Genomic DNA, 18,129 nt, shown 5'->3' on the forward strand with positions numbered 1-18,129 from the left:
CTATGCATTCATAATGTCAGCACAACAGCATCCAGACTCTATTCTTTAGTAGCACAAGCTATAAACGTAGACTTTTTATCAACTCTTTGCCCTTCGAGCAATGAATGCTAGCTCAACCGTAAAAAATAACAGCAAGGAGAGACATCCAGCATTCAACAAGAAAGCACTGATGACCAAAATTACATTGTGCCACCCTGATCCGAGGATGTGCTATTTGGAGTAACAGGTTACAGGCACTCGCCAAGAACTGACATGACGCAAGCCCCAGGAGGACGAGGGAGAAGCTCATACCGCTGTGCTAAGACCTACTGCTCTGGTTTGTATTTCTTTTTTTTTTTCCTTCCCCACCCCCTTTTTTTTTTTTTTCTTTTTTTCTATTTTTGTTTTGCACCATGCCATCCCTGAAAGGTTTGAATTCTTAGAAGAGCCCCCCATGGACTTGAAAATATCAAGGGTCACAGCCAATGAAGGATGTCATGCATCCTCAAAGCCAAATATTTTTCCTATTAGTTTATAAATAGACTATTCCCCAAAGAGCTTCTTGCTACTAACAGAATTTCACAATCAAATGGTAGCTGGCAGCGCACATGGGTACGGGAGATTCTCTGAAATAGGGGAGACAGGTATTGAGATGTGATTTTCAACATTAAATTGACCATGCAGTTTGAATTCCGCAGGAAAAGGGAGAAAGAGCAGACACAGAAACTAAGAATAATTTAAAGGAACTCTATGCGAAGAGCTGAGTGGTTTTATATGCCATCGCCTGATGCTCCCCAGATCCTCATCACTGGGTCCACACCTTTACCCTGGCAGAGGTCTATCCACAGGTCTCACACCCACACAAGGAGCGCCCTGCGCTCATCTTTATCTAGAGGCAGACTATCACCTTCAGATCACGTCTCTGACGCATTTCAGTCCAGATGTTCCCCCTATTGCAGTCACTATTTTACCTGACTCCAAATCCAAATGCTGGAGCACTCAACTTGAGCGCTGGGGAGAAGGCTGTCTACATGGTGACACCTCCTCGTTTAGCAAGGCTGACTTCCCTCGCTCAAAGCAGCTTGTTATTTTTAAAAGAGGGCTCTGAAAACAGAATCCCCACTGCTGGCTGCCTGCAGCTCCTCTTGCAGCTTAGGACAAGTCACCTGTAAATGCCAAGTAAAGCCAGAAACCCAAAACCGTTACTTACGAATACTGACGTAACCGGTGCCGGCAAAAAGCCAAGTATGTGAACTTTTCCCAATTACTGAGAAGGAGCGAGCAGCCACTTCACCAGCCACACTCCACCCCTGGCTCCCAAGGACAAGCCAGCGAAAGTGAGAAGAGAGACCTGACAACATAATGATTTATGGGCAAGGTCAAATCTACGTATGACAACGTAATGACATTAGCCTCACTGGCCTCGAGCAGCGAACCTGCAAAGGCTTAAGATAAGCTAGGAAGGACCTGCTCAGAAAGATGAGACTAATGACGGAGCAGAGAAGACATGACGACCTCCAATGGGTCCTGAGCGGTGCTGTGTGTGATACAAGAGCTTCCTTCGAGGGCAGGGATCACCGCCTCTAACTCCTTCTAATAAGACGTAACAGAAACGTCACACCAGCTTAACTCATATGTAACGTGATCTCAGATGTCACCTCACAAACAGCAGCAACACCTTGTGCAATTCACTGAAAAGAAAAAAAAATACGAAGCAAGGAATACAGCTTAAAAAAAAAAAAATCCTGAACCACAGTGTCTCAACAAGAATCTCCCCAATTGAAATATTTACTGATTGGCCTTCACGTCATAAGAAAAAAAAAAAAGAAGGGGGTATAAAATCCATTGCTGGGATTTTCAAAGCTGCCAGAGGGATACAAACACCCAGTGTCAATAAAATTAACAGCAGCTGAGCATTCAGATGCCAGACATAACTTACTCTTCACCATTTACGCCCCGTTTACTTTCTGCACTCGCCTGGGCACGAGTAATGCAAACCAGCTCCTTCCACTTCTGCCACCAGCCTTTTTCCATGCAAGCGCCCCTTGCCCGTCCCAACACCCTCATGCCACATGGCTCACGTTATTGAGCAAGAAGGAAGAGAAATTAGGGTTTAGGGAATTTTCTGGAAGGTGATCATCACTCTGACTGAAATTAAAGAGTTGTAGAAACTCTTCTGCAGATGGCAGGGTGAAGCGAGTCTTACGAATCCTGACGGAATTTCTCTCTGGAAAGAAGCAAATACAAATAGGATTTCCTTCTGTCCAGCACGTTCACAAACGCCAGCCTCAATGCTGGTGGTGGCAACAGAGGACAAGCAGGGAACTGTAACATGAACTGCTGTCTTATCTCAATCTGGAGCATGAGAAAGGCAAAGATAAGGAGGAAAGGAATATTTTAAAGGGGAAAACCACAAAAACTAGTCTGCTAGCTGTGCGTGTAGCAGATACAACAAAGGATAGGCTCAAAATTTACTCTTGGTCCGGCCATGGATTTGCATGGCTGCAGACCGGTCCTTGCTGTGGTTCCCATCTATTTGGCTTCCTTTGCCAATCCACACGTATGGTGGAGACGGTAACATGGTTCCTCCTGTGCCACCTTACCAAACCACCATTTCACTAGTTTATGCCTGCAAAGCGCTCTGGACTGGCAAAGTGCTGAGTAATGGTATTATTCCCACCCTATCACGAGTCCGCTCCACTCTCCAAACCCAAAGAACAAAAGAAATTAGAGGATGAACCTCCACGGCACAGCCAGAGAGACATCCCTCGCAGCGCAGCTCCTCGCACAGCAATCGTGCTGACCCACAGCAGCAAAAGCGTCTCTCCCACCACCCACCTCTCCCAGGCATAATCCAAAAGCTACTACCTAAAAGCTAGTTTAATACACAGACCAGGAGATCCCTACAAGTAGGAGAAGGTAGTTAGGCTTTTAACTCAGGAGGTTCAGTTGGGACACAGCAAAATAAGTTCATCTGAAGCAGAAGACGACATGACCAGTTTCTGCGCTGCACGCTTACGTGATGATCTTGCAACGAACTATCAAACCCGGCAAACACCAAATTATTTAAGAAACAAATATACATAGCAAGACAATAAGGAAGGGTCCCTAGAGAAATGTGCCTCTCACTTTCTCCATCTTCTGCTTTCAGCCAGCTGTGACTGCGCCTAAGCAATCCCGGGCACACGGCTGAGAAGTCCTGCCTGGAAGGGGACATTACAGAGGGGAAAAGACACCGAGGAGCCTCTTGCCGGCATCTTTGTAATATTCTGTAATCCCCCCGGGCGAGGCGGGCAGCCCGCACTGCTGCTGAACAATGCAGTTTTGAATTCAATTAAAGTGATTATCTGTTGTGCCAAATAAATTGTGTACAGCATATATCCTGCAGCATTTTACACCTTCAGGCTCATTATTTTCTAACTGTTTCCTCCTGTTTATGCGCTTTCAAATTAAATTGCTGATAATATGCGCCAAAATAAAAAACGAGCGCACCTTGTCCGAAGAAAATTGATTCTCCTTTTTCCTGAACCGGGCGATTGCCAGGTTTTATATACTCTGTTCCTGGCGATCATTAGTAATTCAATTTTCTTTTTATTAGCCCCCTTATCTGCTGAGCAATATAGTGGCAGAGCTGACCTCTTTCGCACGGGTAAATGTTTAAAATCTTTTCCCTGATTAATTTTGCCAGTTAAGGAAAAGAGGAGAAATGGCCCGGCTCTTAGCCATCACAATGAATAAAGCTTAATGTTGATTGTGATGGAATTTCTAATGCCAAGGAAATTGATTGAACGCAGCAATTACACTGCAATAGTAACTCAAGGGAAATGGGATAGTTTTCTCCTGGCCATAGCCTTTTGGTTATTTAAAACAATCCAATTTGCAAGGATAATTATATATTAGTGTTTTATCTGCCACTTGAAATGAACATGGGAGTTTTGATACTGGCCCAGCATTAGCAGGTTATTGCTGCAAATTACTTGATATCTGCTTTCTTTCACATAAAGACGAAATTAGGCCATCAATAACCAGAAAAAGGTGGACCGGGGAGATGCGAGGGGCACGAGTGCCCTCTGCAGGGCTGTGGGGAAGGAAGGGCTGCACAAGAGACTCCCCGAAATCCCCAATTCTCTTCCTTGTCGGAGCACGGCGTACAGCTGCCGTTCCAGTGCCGGACATGTGATAAACAGGCATGGTGTGGCTCCCCGTCCGTAGAGCTGCCACATCTCTGACATTAAAAGAAATAAGAAAAAAGAAAATCTTAATTTTAAGCACTTACTTCTAGTTTTTCCTAGAGAAAAAGCCAGGGGAATAAGAAACGACAGCGCTGTCATGCCAAATGCCCGAGCAGGGTGAACATTTACCAGCACAGCGACGTTGCACAAGAGCTGCAGCAGCCAAGGAGGGCAACAGCATTGATTTTTTGCAGGGGTGAGGAAAGGTTCACGACTGCAAGCACTCACCTGTCTTTCATCAAAACAGGAGTTGAGAAAGGGCCTCATCCTGCCAGACTTCAAATAAGTGACCAGCTAGAGCTGGAAGTAAAAGGCTGTTGGGAAAGAGGGGGGACTCCCGCATCCACACTGCTGGCACAGGACTTGTAGTACAGGAGGAGCGGGCGCATACCTCTGCCATCGCATCTGGATTAGTCAAGCCTCACTTCGAAGTTGGTATTTTCCCTTAAAATTGCCGATAAAAAGATCACATCCCTGCACTTTCAGGAATACTCCCATCTTCATTTTGGAGAAAGTGGATAAAGGCTGCCCAAGCTAATCGGACAGCACATGGCCAAAAAGCGGTGTTGTCCCAACATACGCACCACAATTTTATTATATTGGCTATTCGCTGTAACAAATAAGCAACAGAAAGCCAATTCAGAATAGACATTTGCCATTTAGACAACATAATTACAACATACCATTATGGGCAGGAAAGTTACCCAGCAAATGATAGAGCAGGAGCCCAGTATTTATTCTCCAAATCAAATCCTTTGGTTCAGATGCCAAAAAAAATACGGTTGGAGGAATTGCCATCCGTGGAAACTCCACCCACATCTTAATTACCAGCTAGCCTCCCCCTGCTTCTTGCATCTGAAAAGGAATTGCAGTATGAGGGCAGAGCCCAGAAATCTCCCCAGCGCAACTCCTACACAGTTAACAGGGGAATTAAAAGTTCGGGCTGTAAGAGCACTTCCAATTATGGTAAGTCATTTGAAAAAAGCAGATATATATATATATATCTGTATGTTTGAAGAAAAAAAATAGAAATCACATAGTTAACTTCAGCTTGCATTTAAACAGGCTGTATTATTTCCATGCAACACAGTAGCACCAGTGGCCTGAGGACCATATTCAGCAGCCGGATGATCCTTTCTGGTCCTCCAGCTTTTCCCTGGATAAGGAGAGAACCGATTCAGATCCAAACCGTCTTGCCTACACCAGAGGCAAGCGAGACAGCCTGATCTGCCACTTCTATAGATAAATGTGTACATGAAGCCTGACATTCAGACAGAAGTCTGAAATACGCAGGTGCCGAATGAAGCAGACCCCATGCAGAAGTCGTGAAGCCGCTTCAAACAAGGGGAAGACCAGCAGCTTCATCAGGCTTCACCACCACGCCCAAAGCAGGGGTGTGTTACCCAAGTGGTGTCACAACTCCCAGCAAAGCAATTATCTCCAAGTTCTCCTTCCCTCCAAAAAGAGCCTAAGAAGTTATAGGAAGAAATAAAAAAAAAAAAAGAAAAAAGGAACTCTTTAATATTAATGGCACATTAATATTAAGTACTAAGTGGTCAAGAAGTCCAACATCTAAAGGCTGTTTTATCAACATCAATTTGGCTCCGCTGAGCAACAGAACATTTTCTATTCCTCTTTGCTTTGGTCAAGCACTTGAGCTCCTCCTACGCATGCATTCTGCCCCAGCGCAAGCCCTGTGTTAAAATACCTGGATGAGCAAACCACTAGCTGCATTAGAAATGCTTCACTGCTCTACCGTCCCATCAGAACTACTTCAGTTTGGGACATACCTTATTTCTGAGCAGTTATTAAATGTTCCACTTAATCAAATGAGTATTTTGGAGTTAATTGATAACAGCTGCAGGTATAATGCTTATCATGAGAGCAGCCCAAATAATCCCAAGAGAACTGCTACCAGTCTGCCACTTTCCATTTCCTAATACAGTTACTGAACCTTGAATGAAAACAGAGCAATTCCCACAGAGGCAAGCACCTCTAAAGACAGACCATCGGGAAACACCAGTTTGAAACCAAGTCTTGGCAGTGGCTGGGAGAGCTGCCCCACTGCATGAGATCAAACAGGTCCATTTGGATCCAAAAAGGGCGTTACACGCTTGGGAAAGGCAGGACCAATACCCTCGGTATGTACCACAGAGCTCATGCCACGTATCCCAAAAGCCTGCTTAACAGGACAAACGAGAAAACAGCAAAGCTGTGTCACAAGGCCACCTGCATCAGCGGGAAGGAAGGGACTGACCTAGCTTTTTGCACCCACGTTGCAGTGCATGAAGTAGGGCACTCTCCTCCCCAGCTGTCCTTCCGTCCTCAGCCTTGACACACACACACACACACTGTGTCTGACCTCGGATCTTACAGCTCCATGGGAACGCAGGCATGCTGGATGCTCACTCGTCCCACAGACATGAGCACCCATCAGATCCAGGCTCCGGTGTGACCACATCCATCCAGTGGGATCACATCCATCCAGTGGGATCATGAGCCTGGCATGAATTATTTGGCTTTTTAATCAGTTTGTTAGCTGGGCTGTGCATGTCCAGACTCAAGACGACAAAATAATCAGAGGCAAGATGCTCAGCTGGCCCAGGAATGTCACCCAGTCTGCTCCCAGCAAGAGAGGCAAGGGGTTTTGCTTCGGCATCAAGCCAGGGACTTTAACATCAGTGTCACTGCTCCATTCGTGCCCCACTCTGCTCCCAGAGGCTCCCAGTAACATCACTGTACCCCATCTACTCCTGTAGCACTTGTCTTGCAGGAAATGGCAAGACTTAAAACTCTACCACCTGATTAATACCCCCCATTTTGCACAAGCAAAGAGAAATAAATACAACTCTCCCAAAACCTCTCAGATAACCTGAGAGCCAGGAATTGAACCCACAAGCCTTTACTTATTCCCAGCTCACCATAGGACCACTGTGAAACCAGAAGACACCTACCACTATATACATAATTATATGTTTAGAGGCACCAAATGTGACTGAAGTCTGAGTTGCTCCAAGCCCTATCAGTGGCTAGGCTCTCTCATCAGACTTTGGGATGCTGCCTTGAAGACATCTCTGCCCAGCATCTAACAGTCTTTTTGTACTAGACCATACATGTCTCCCTGGGCAAAGAGTCCTAGCACATGTAGGAACGCTCCAGCAATAATTCAACAGCTATACAAACCCAGAGCATAAGAACCGTTCAACACATTAAGCTGCAAATACACTGCCTAGGATTGAACCTTCTCAAAGAAAAGCCTTAAGGTATAAAGGATGCAAACCTATAAACTCGATTCTAATCAAAGGAACCAAATGCACAGGCTAACTATGAAGGTAAGCATGAAGGGTCAAGGTCTGCTGGACTTAGTCACTCAGCCTCCATGCTACAGGCAAGGCTGCTGCTGCCAAGAGGAAGGTAAGAGCAGGATTGTGTGGGGCTGGCACCTTGCTGCTCCTCAGCCATAACCGGATGCCCAGCAAGCAGCACCAACCCTGCCAAAATTCATTTGGCAATTTCAAAGCAGTCAAGACTCTTGCTGAATGTCTCTGCTAACTGGAGAAGCAAAGCAGCCGTGCATCACTCAGCAGCTGCCTCACAGAGCTGCCAATGGCACGGGAAGGAGCAAATCAAGTCCTTTGGGATCCCCTGAGACGATGGTACAACAGAGGTTAGATTACCAGCAACCACCTACCCGTATGACATCAGCATTTAGCACTTGATGTTCCAGCAGTGAGGGGAAAGCCTCTAAGTGCAGTAGAGAAAAGGTGACAAGAACTCTCAAACTTACATCGTTGCGTGGCATCTTAGAGAACCTCTCCAGGAAGAGGACATGCAGCCAAGTTCTCACAGTCACCATGTCAACAGAAAACATACCCAGCAAGAGATCTCAACTGCACAAAGTCCTCCTAGCAGAAAGATGTATTTAATTCAGCTCTGCAGAGAGGCTGGACAAAGCAGCAGCAAACAGCAGAAACAACCTTGTACCCTCCTCCCTGGGGAGGAGAAAGGCAGCCTGAGGAGTCCTTCCAGAGCGTCAAGTGAACAGATCCCAGTGCCACTTGCCAGTCCATTTTCCAGTCCAAATAATGGCTCATCTACCGGAGTGCAATTCCTCTCCACTGCAGAAAGCAAGAAAGAAGTTTAGAAGCCATTTCATAATTATGGTGGGGAAGCATTTTTAATTCACCATCTAAGGCATCAGTGTCCGTGCTCCCACTAACACAGCGAGGCATGGGGAAAAAAAGCATTTGTGGCACTTACGAAGTGAGGAAGAGTAGTCTCACATGTGTGCATGCACAAACACACACAGGAAAAGGCAGGCAGGACATTTCCTTTTGCTTTTAGTCATTTTAAGAAACAAATCAAGACACATTTTTACAGTAGGTACTGCAGTTTGCAAAGAAAAAGAACCCCAAGGCATGGCCACCAAGTTTTATTAAAGCAGGTACTAGTTTCCACATCTCTGAGCTAAGACTGAAAAATGCACAGATTCAAGCTGAAAATAACATTAAGTCACTTCAACGCAGACAACTCACAACTCTTATAAACCACGGTTTTGTCTGTCCTAGGCTTGGCTAGCATCTATGAGGAATGGTTTGATAATTTGATCCACTTTTGGACAGGGGATGAACTACATGCTCTCCCAAAGTCACTTCCAGATCTATATTCCATTTCTTCCTACTTTCTCTAAACTTCTTTATTTGCCAACTTTATTTTGAACAAACCCAGGAGCACAACCATATTTCTGCTCTATCTACATATTTTCAGCCCTATGCAGTTTAAGATCAAAAATCTTTTCAGTATGGGAACATTACCTTCAATCAAGGAACTAGGATTCAGAATACATTCCCAAAAGACACAGGCTTTTGGCAGCTGCCAGTCAGGCTCCCAGGGGGGCAACCCCAAATCACTCTGTATCTCCAGAGCCTACAGCACTGCTGCTCATATCAGGCTCTCAGCAAGCTCCTTTTTAAAGAACTTACTGTGCTTTACCGCAAAAAGATTTATTCAATGTCTCATACTGGACATGCCACACTGGAGAAAGGTCCCCACCAAGCAGTTTGTGAGGTCCGAGTCCTAAATTCACCCCAGCATAGACAGTTCTTGGGAAGCTGAAGGGCTGCATTCCCCATCCCACACATCACCATCATCCAAGGAAGAAAAGCCTTGTTGCCCCCACATTACCATCACAGCTGGATCTGGCCACGTGCTATATTCACCACCTCTAGTTTCACAGATCACAGAAGAGCAACCACAGTGCAAGTATGACCAAGACCTCCAAACGCACGTGCTGCCTTCACGCACTATGAAGACTTCCACCACAGTGTCTGGAGGTGCAGCCTTCATGCCTCTCCAGACACCAAAGGGTTTGCTGACATCCTTAAATGAAGCAAGACAGCCCCAAAGCCAGGCAACTGCTTGAATGCTGGACTATCAATGCAACTGCACAAATGCAGATCTTATTCTCCCTGCCCCTGCCTCTCCCATGAGTCACTACCCACTGCCTAAAGCACCAGATCCAAAATTCTCCTCCCAGTGTCCCCCTTATCCCTCCAAACCCCTCTTCAAACACAAATGAAGAGGAAAATCTTTTTCTTCTCCTGCCACAAAAAGGTTTTCCCTTTCCTGAACCACAAGCCCCCATTCTTGTCTTTTTATCCGTCAAAACACAGCAAGGTCTCAACCCAGCTGTTTGCCTGAAGGCAAAAAAAAAAAACCAAACCTATAATCACACATGCAAACTCACTAGTTGAAGTGCAGAGCAGGAAACCACAGAATTGTCTTCCTGAAAACAGAGACTCAACAGCTTTACTTTTGGAGGCAGATCACAGCTACGTCATGGCCCAAACAGCCTTCCTCACTCAAGCAATGCCTACCCACAGTGTCACTGGCCACCCTGCCATACATGAACGAGCACAGCGCAGGCACGCAAGCAAAACGTACTTCATATACATTTGAGAAAACTGAATCTCAAGGGAGCGAAGCCACTTGTCCGTGATCACAGCACCACTGAATAGCAGAGACAGACTTTGAGCCAGACACACCACTATTTCACGTACACATAGGTGCAGCTCTCAAGGCCCCAGGCAGCTGATTCCTGCTCTGACCATTGCCAACCCAAGGCAGCAGGACATGGATGCAAAATACCTGTTCACAAGCACGATGGACCCGGTATTCCTTTAATTATTGTTATTTTAAGCAAATTACATACAAAACCTAGAAGCCCACAGACGTGGCACTGGGATACAGGTGCATTAGGTAGGTCTGTAATTGCTAGAGGAGTATCTCATGACATGCACAAGCGTTTGCCCAGTGCAAAAAGGGAAATTAGTCTTACGGATGTGTCACTGACTCTGCCACCCTCTTCCCTCCTTGAGCACCTTCTTATTTGATGTCTGCAAGTCCAGCAAAACCACATTAAAAGCAAGAAGCAGCTTTCAAATGGCCTTGTCTGGAGATGTCAATGCACAAGAGAGCTCTGAGGTAAGGCAGATGTCTTACTCCAGCCAAACTACTTCTCCTCAACATTTGTTCCATGACCAACAACAGCAGATTCATCTCCTGGAGGACCTGGTAACCCATTTCCAAATCCAAGATCCTCCCTTGGAACCGCTTCACTGGCACCCAGTCAGAGAGCACCATCACCCCTTGGAACAGCTGTTCCTACCTTCCTTGGTGGAGACCTGCATCCTGGTGGCCGGCAGCCTGCAGAGCCTGTGCTTGGTGATCTGCACCAGGCCCTTGGACGAGGAGCGTTTCAGCGTCGCAGAAGGTTTCCCCCGCAAGGAGTTTTTCTTCCTGAGATGGAAGTGGCTTTTCAGAGGCATGGTGGGCGAGGAGCTGTTCTTCTTATCTGTCGGGGAACTGTGAAGGGGAACACCACACAATTAGAAGAGAGTAGAGAGGTGACTGAAATGCACTTGGTCCCTTTGCCCAGAGCTGAGAAGAGAAGCTAGATCACCAAGCTCCACACTGCTCCCCTAACCCTAGGGTGACAAGAAGCACTGAACAGAAAATTACAAGTAAATAAGCAAGTGTGATGAATTTCTGGCAAAGCACAGATGGAGAATGAGGTATTTGACAGCCTAACTCAACTCATTTCCTTCTGCTTTCTGCTCAACAGATGCGTGGGAGAGGATAGAATCATAGAATAGTTTAGGTTGGAAAAGACCTTTAAGATGATTGAGACGAACCATTAACCTAGCACTGCCAAGTCCACCACTAATCCATGTCCCTAAGCACCACATCCACATGGCTTTTAAATACCTCCTGGGATGGTGACTCCACCACTTCCCTGGGAAGCCTGTTCCAATGCTTGACAACCTTTTCAGTGAAAAAATTGTCCCTAATATCCAATCTAAACCTCCCCTGGTGCAACTTGAGGCGTTATTGTCCCTAATATCCAATCTAAACCTCCCCTGGTGCAACTTGAGGCCGTTTCCTCTTGTCTCATCACTTGTTACTTGGGAGAAGAGACCGACACCCACATCTTTAGCAACTTCCTTTCAGGTAGGTAGAGAGCGATAAGGTCTCCTCTCAGCCTCCTTTTCTCCAGGTTAAACAACCCCAGTTCCCTCAGCTGCTCCTCAAAGGACCTGTTCTCTAGACCCTTCACCAGCTTTGTTGCTCTTCTCTGGACATGCTCCAGCACCTCAATATCTTTCTTGTAGTGAGGGGCCCAAAACTGAACACAGGATTCAAGGTGCAGCCTCACCAGTGCCAAGTACAGGGGAACAATCACTTCCCTACTCCTATTGGCCTTTAGTGAGATGAGGGGGGTCTCATCTCCCTGACTGCCAAAAAATCCAAAACCATCCCAGCTTCTGCGGACACCTTGCTCCAGAGTGATCCTCCCAGCACAATCCATCCACAGACACATTCCCCAGCAAAACAGGAGAGCAAAGCAAGGATGGAAACCTGTGGTGAAGCAGTGAGCAGAGGATCTGGGAAACAGAAGCAGTAATCGAGGCACCAGATTCTCAGTCGGTGCCATGTTACCAGCTCATTGTGTCACTTAAACTAGTTATTTAGGCCACAGTCCTCAATTTTCAAGAGCTCAAGGCTTGGCGTTACTGCAGCAAGGAAGGAGCCAAACCACGTGTCCGCTACGCTGAGGGTACCTCCGAGTTCAGTGGTAGAGGTCAGGCAGCTGTTCCACCAACCCTCACCCCATCCCACTTATCCCTTCCCTGCAGCACAGGCTGGGCTTGCATCCAGCCCTGCCAAGAAGAGCAGCACAAAACACAGCTTTCCCACGGAGAGCACCACATAACAAAGCCCTCGCAGCACTTCCACAACACACCAGATTTCAGAGAGTTTGGTCCCAATCTCTTATCTGTTTCCCCTCAACTCCCAGCCCAGTGCAAACCCCTTTTGCAGATAACTCAGCCCACACGCCTTTTCCTTCCGCCAAGCTTCATTTATAACCTTCCCATTGTACTCTGTCCCTGTCAGACACAGCCAGGGGGAGAACTTGCTCCACAAGACCCCAGGATTATCTGCTGGTCTGGCACGGCATGTTCTCCCAAGGTAGCTACAACAGCCACAGATCTGTCACCGACTTGACAAGGAGAAGGAAGAGCGAGAGCCTTCAGGGAGGACGCTTTGGGCTACAATGGTGGATGGCACAAAAGGATGGCACCCAAGGGAGGGAAATACCAGCAGAACATCACGGACAGCACTTCTTACTGGCATGCAGAGCTCACCTCCCATCCCTGCTCCATCCCAGGGTCTGCACAATGCTTTACAGGGACAGACCACACACGATACAGCAACTCAAGCCACTTTTCCTCCTCTCCCCAGCCCCCAATGCAACAAGGTTACGGGAGTCTGAAAATAAATCAAGACAGCTATTTCCTTCCCTTTGTATATTAGTCTGTTATTTGGGTCAGGGAGGAGTCTCCTACATGCTGCAGCAAAGTCTTCGGAGAACAGGGATGGAAGATGAGAAGAAAACCCAGCTCTGTTTCAAAGGTTAAAGTCAGAGTTACACAGGCAATTAAAACCCAAGGCCTTCCAACCCTGGACAGCGGGATGCCTCCAGACAGAACAAAGTCACTGCACTTGGAAAGAGAAAAGCAAATATACCCTCCAGTATACAACAGCCCTTGTTGGAATTTCACTTATAGCCACAACTTATGTGAAGCCAATGGACACAAAATATAACCAGTGCCATGACACCACTCCGAAGATGACCAGCAACTTACCCCGAGCTTCCTTTTCTCTTGATAATTTTTGTCCGACTCTTCACTTTATAACTGGACAGCGCGGCATCAACGAAGGAGGACTTCGCTCCACTGAGACCAACAGACACAGCACTCGGAGTCGGTGGGGCGGTGTTGGCTTGAGGGAGGTTGGAGGTTGGAGGCTTTTTCTGATCCTCGGATTGCCACCTGAATGCTGACTTGGAGGTGGAAGGCAAGGTCTGCAGGCTGGAGGCTTTCCACTTATACTTGCTGGGAGAAACACCCAGTTTGGGCTGCAATCCTGATTTCTTCAGCTTTGCTCCCAAGTCTGCTTTTGGGGATAGTTTAGCACCTCTGTCCACTCCACCAGCAATCTTCTTGGCACTTTCAGAAGCTCTAGGGCTTACCCATCTCTTCACAGGACGAGAGCATTTACCAGGGTTTGCAACCCACGTGTAGTTAGTTTTCCTGAACTTCGGAGCTTTGCTGGAGGTGGATGTTGAGGCAGCTCTTTGGAGACCGGGAGCTTTGGGAACTACAGAAAACCTGCTCTTTGCTGGACTGGTCATCCCGACCACCAAAGTTGCAGCCTGCGCAGGTCTAGAGCGTGTCTCGCCATTTCCAAGGAGCTTCGGCTCTCCGAAAGCATACCCGACTTGCTCACAACTAGACTGCCCTGGAGCTGGCGGTTCTGCCTTCCTCCGTACCAAGTGCCGAGCCAGCTCGTGATCTGGCAACACCGAAGGCTGCTGTGGCTCCGATTTCAGTGTCACGGCACTTTCACTGGTGCTTCTGCAGGAGGAAGGGGAGCTCCTGGCCACATCACCAGCCAGATGCACCATTCTAGGCTTATCTGACACGCTCACGTATGCTGAACTCACAAACCGGTGAGATGAACTAAATGAAACTGAGAGAGAGGGTCTTCTCTCTTCATTTCGGCTTGCGTACAGTGATTTCTGCACATTTTTACTGTCACCTGGAGCAGCGACCACCGTTTTGAGCCCAGAAAACTCACAGTAAGAACCCACGTCAGCAAAACCTTTCATATCTACAAACGGGCCAGCCCTCTCTGGCAGCTGGATCCCTACAACTATATTACCATCCATGGTTAAGTCCACATGTCTCTCTGGGGACAATTCTGGTGGCTCAGGGGTCTGGCTCTCCCCACGGCTTTCAAAAGCCTGAGACGTGCTGGCATTTCCACTGCTTCCAACATCACACACCGATACCGGCGGCCGGTTGACGAGGGAATATTTTTTCCTCCAGGAGTGACCCTGGCGCGGCTGGAAATCCCTGGGAGCCTGCTGGGGATATCTGGTTGAAAACGTCCCCCTCCTGCTGAAGGCGGGCTGGCGGGGGTTGTTCCACCTTGGTGGTGCGGATGGCTGCGGTCGCGGTGCGTCCCCATGGGTGTTTTTATGATCATTTATGAGACCTAGAGAAGAAGACGGCATCTGTTAATCAGCAGTCCCACGAGAGTCTGACAGCATCACAGTATTGGTTTTCCTCACGCTGCAGTGAGGACTATCGCTCCATGCAGACTCGCACAGGCCATATTTCAGATAATGACTGCTGGAAGGAAAAACTTAAAACAAATATCCCCCTCAATCCTCATGAATGTCAGTAACAAAAGCGATTTTGCAGGACAGTTCAACGCAGGTCTAAACCACAGACTTACCAACAGACCCTTAACACACTGCACTAGTGCTGTCAGCCACCTTTTGCCCCTTTACGATCTTTTTTATGTGCCAAAACAGATGCTTGAATTATTGTTTTTGGAGCCTAATTTTTTAAAATTGCTAATTTTATTTCCAGGTATCTTTTCAGAGCAGTCTCTGAGAGCCTGCTCATGCATGTAGCCCAGCACAGCCACCACCAGCCCCGAACACAAAGCACAGAATCCTTCAAGATCACTGAGACCAACTGTTACCCTAGCGCTGCCAAGTCCACCATGTGTCCCTAAGTGCTACGTCTACATGGCTTTTAAATACCTTCCTGGATGGTGACTCTACCACTTCCCTGGGCAGCCTGTTCCAGTGCTTGACAACCCTTTCAGTGAAGAAATTGTTCCCAATATCCAATCTAAACCTCCCCTGGTGCAACTTGAGGCTGTTTACTCTTGTCCTATCATTCGTTACTTGGGAGAAGAGACTGACCCACACCTCCATACAACCTCCTTTCAGGTAGTTGTAGAGAGCGGTAAGTCTCCCCTCAGCCTCCTTTTCTCCAGGCTAAACAACCCCAGTTCCCTCAGCCTTCCTCACAGAACTTGTTCTCTACACCCTTCACCAGCTTTGTTGCTCCTCAAAGCAGCAACAAGGAGGCTCTGAGGCGGCCCCAGCTTCGCTGTTGAGTCACTGCACATCTGTCGTGGTTTAACCCCAGCCAGCAACTAAGCACCACACAGCCACTCACTCACTTTCTCCCTCCTCAACCAGCGAGATGGGGAGAAAATCAGGAAAAGTAAAACTCGTGGGTTGAGATAAGAACAGTTTAATAGAACAGAAAAGAAGAAACTAATAACGATAATGATAACACTAATAAAATGACAACAGTAATAATGAAAGGACTGGAATATACAAGTGATGCACAGTGCAATTGCTCACCACCCACCAACTGACACCCAGTTAGTCCCCAAGCAACCATCCCCCCACCCCTCCCAGTTTATATACTGGGCATGACGTCACACGGTCTGGAATATCGCTTTAGCCAGTTTGGGTCAGCTGTCCTGGCTATGTCCCCTCCCAACTTCTTGTGCCCCTCCAGCCTTCCTGCTGGCTGGGAACGTGAAGCTGAAAAATCCTTGACTTACTTCGCAACAACTGAAAACATCAGTGTGTTATCAACATTCTTCTCATACCTAGCTCAAAAACATAGCGCTATACCAGCTACTAGGAAGACAATTAACTCTATCCCAGCTGAAACCAGGACAACGTCCCTCTGCCAAACCACCACATCTCCCCAGTGCTTGGGTCTACTAAAAAGTCGTTTGGGTAATAGATACATGTCAATTAGGGAGGGCCTGTGCCTGTTAAGCCTCAGCGTTTAGAAAACTCTTCCAACAAAAGGGATTCTCAAAGGATTTTTGAGGCTTATATTTTACGCACGTGTCAACATAGAAAAGTTTTTCCTACACGAGGAGTCACAGAGCTGCTGGAAGAGCAGCTTCAGCAGATCTTTCCTGGAGGAGGCGAGGACCATGTTTTCCTCCCTCTCATCACACACCCCCCACGTAGATCCCCCGCAAGGCCCAAGCAGAGTTTGTGGCCTTACTAATGAGGAAAAATTACCTTGGGGTCTATAAATAGAGCGAGTTCGTGCTAAGAATACGCGCTGATGCTCACCGGAGCAAGGAAAGGGCACGCAAATTATATCCCCCCCACGCTCCTCCACCATGCTAAGGAGTCAAGGGACGGAGGGCGAGGGCACATCCCACCTCTGAGCCATCAGCCCCAGGGGCTGTGGGGCAGGGGACACCCCCTTCCCCCAGCCAGGAAGGTCACAGGCCCTGCAGGGCCCAACAACGTGGGGATCCCTCCCCGCCCCCCGTGGGGACCCCCAAACCCCCTTCAGCACTCTCTGGTCTCTATTTCTTCCCTGTCTCGGCCCATCCAAGACTCCTGGGTCCTCTCCCTTCCCCACTTCTCCCAAGCGCTCCTTGCTCCCCTCCATCTCCCCCACCCCTTGGGCCCTTCCCAGGCCTCAGCCCTGCCCCTCCAGGGTCCTCCCTATCCCCTCCCCCCCCCCCTCCCAGATTCCCCCTCAACCCCCCCCCCCCCAACTCCAAGGTCCCCTTCACAGCTTGCCCATCCTCCTCCCAGACTCTGGGGTCCCCCTCACCACCCTCCCCTTCCCCCCCAGACTCTGGGGTCCCCTCACAGTCCGTATCTCCCCCCCCATCAACTCTGGGGTCCCCCTCACCGTCCTCCTCTCCCCCCCCAGACCCTGGGGTCCCCTCACAGCCTGCCCATCCCTCTCCCGGATTCTGGGGTCCCCCTCACCGCCCTCCCCTCCCCCCTGGACTCTGGGTTCCCCCTCACCGCCCTCCCCTCCCCCCCCAGACTCTGGGGTCCCCCTCACCACCCTCCCCTCCCCCCCCAGACTCTGGGGTCCCCTCACAGCCTGCCCATCCCCCTCCGGGATTCTGGGGTCCCCCTCACCGCCCTCCCCTCCCCCCCCCCCAGACTCTGAGGTCCCCTCACAGCTCGCCCCTCCCCCCTCGGCCTCGAGGGTCCACGCACAGTCCGTCCGCCGCCCCCCCCGACTCCCCTCATAGCAGGCAGCCAGCCGCCCGCCCGCCTGCTCCCCCTCCATTCCATTCCATTCTATTCCATTCCATTCCATTCCATTCCAGCCCCCCGGGCCCCGTCCCGGCCGTACCCTGCAGCAGGCGGATCTGCCGCCACAGCCGCTCCCTCTCCTCCATCCCCGCAGCGCTCCCGCACCGCCCCGCACCCGCGGCGTCATCACCTCAGCGCCGGCCGTTGAAGGCCGCGTCACGTGAGTGAGTGCGCGCGCGCGCGCGCCCGCCCCCGCCGAGTCACGTGGCGCCCGCCGCGTCACGTGGCGCCCGCCGCCGCGCGGCCCGTCGCTTAGCAACGGAGGCGGCCGCGGCCTTAAGCGCGGCCCGGCCGGGGCCCGGGGCGGGTTTGGGGCTCGGCTCGGTCCCTCCGGATTCGGCTCCGATTCCTCCGTCCCCTGCCCAGCCTGGTCCGGCTGTTCCCATTTCCCGT

General features: G+C 49.1%; 1 protein-coding gene across 4 annotated transcripts in view; it reads right to left on the bottom strand.

Annotated features, from left to right (window-relative positions):
* The window catches only part of ZC3H3 (zinc finger CCCH-type containing 3), a 178,968-nt gene extending 161,091 nt beyond the window's left edge, over window positions 1-17,877 (bottom strand). For 2 of the 4 annotated variants that reach the window (XM_049826012.1, XM_049826006.1), the window contains exons 1-4: window positions 17,777-17,877; window positions 13,418-14,831; window positions 10,879-11,075; window positions 8,189-8,329 (exon numbers count right to left, since the gene is read on the bottom strand). In XM_049826012.1, the coding sequence (XP_049681969.1) occupies window positions 8,189-8,329; window positions 10,879-11,075; window positions 13,418-14,831; window positions 17,777-17,822 (1,798 nt within the window). In that variant the 5' untranslated portion in view covers window positions 17,823-17,877. The remainder of the gene's footprint in view (window positions 1-8,188; window positions 8,330-10,878; window positions 11,076-13,417; window positions 14,832-17,776) is intronic. The other 2 variants (XM_049826031.1, XM_049826022.1) reach the window with 1 other exon arrangement.
* Window positions 17,878-18,129: the final 252 nt, after the last annotated feature.

Source organism: Accipiter gentilis, chromosome 2, assembly GCF_929443795.1.
Source record: "Accipiter gentilis chromosome 2, bAccGen1.1, whole genome shotgun sequence".
NCBI lineage: Eukaryota > Metazoa > Chordata > Aves > Accipitriformes > Accipitridae > Astur > Astur gentilis.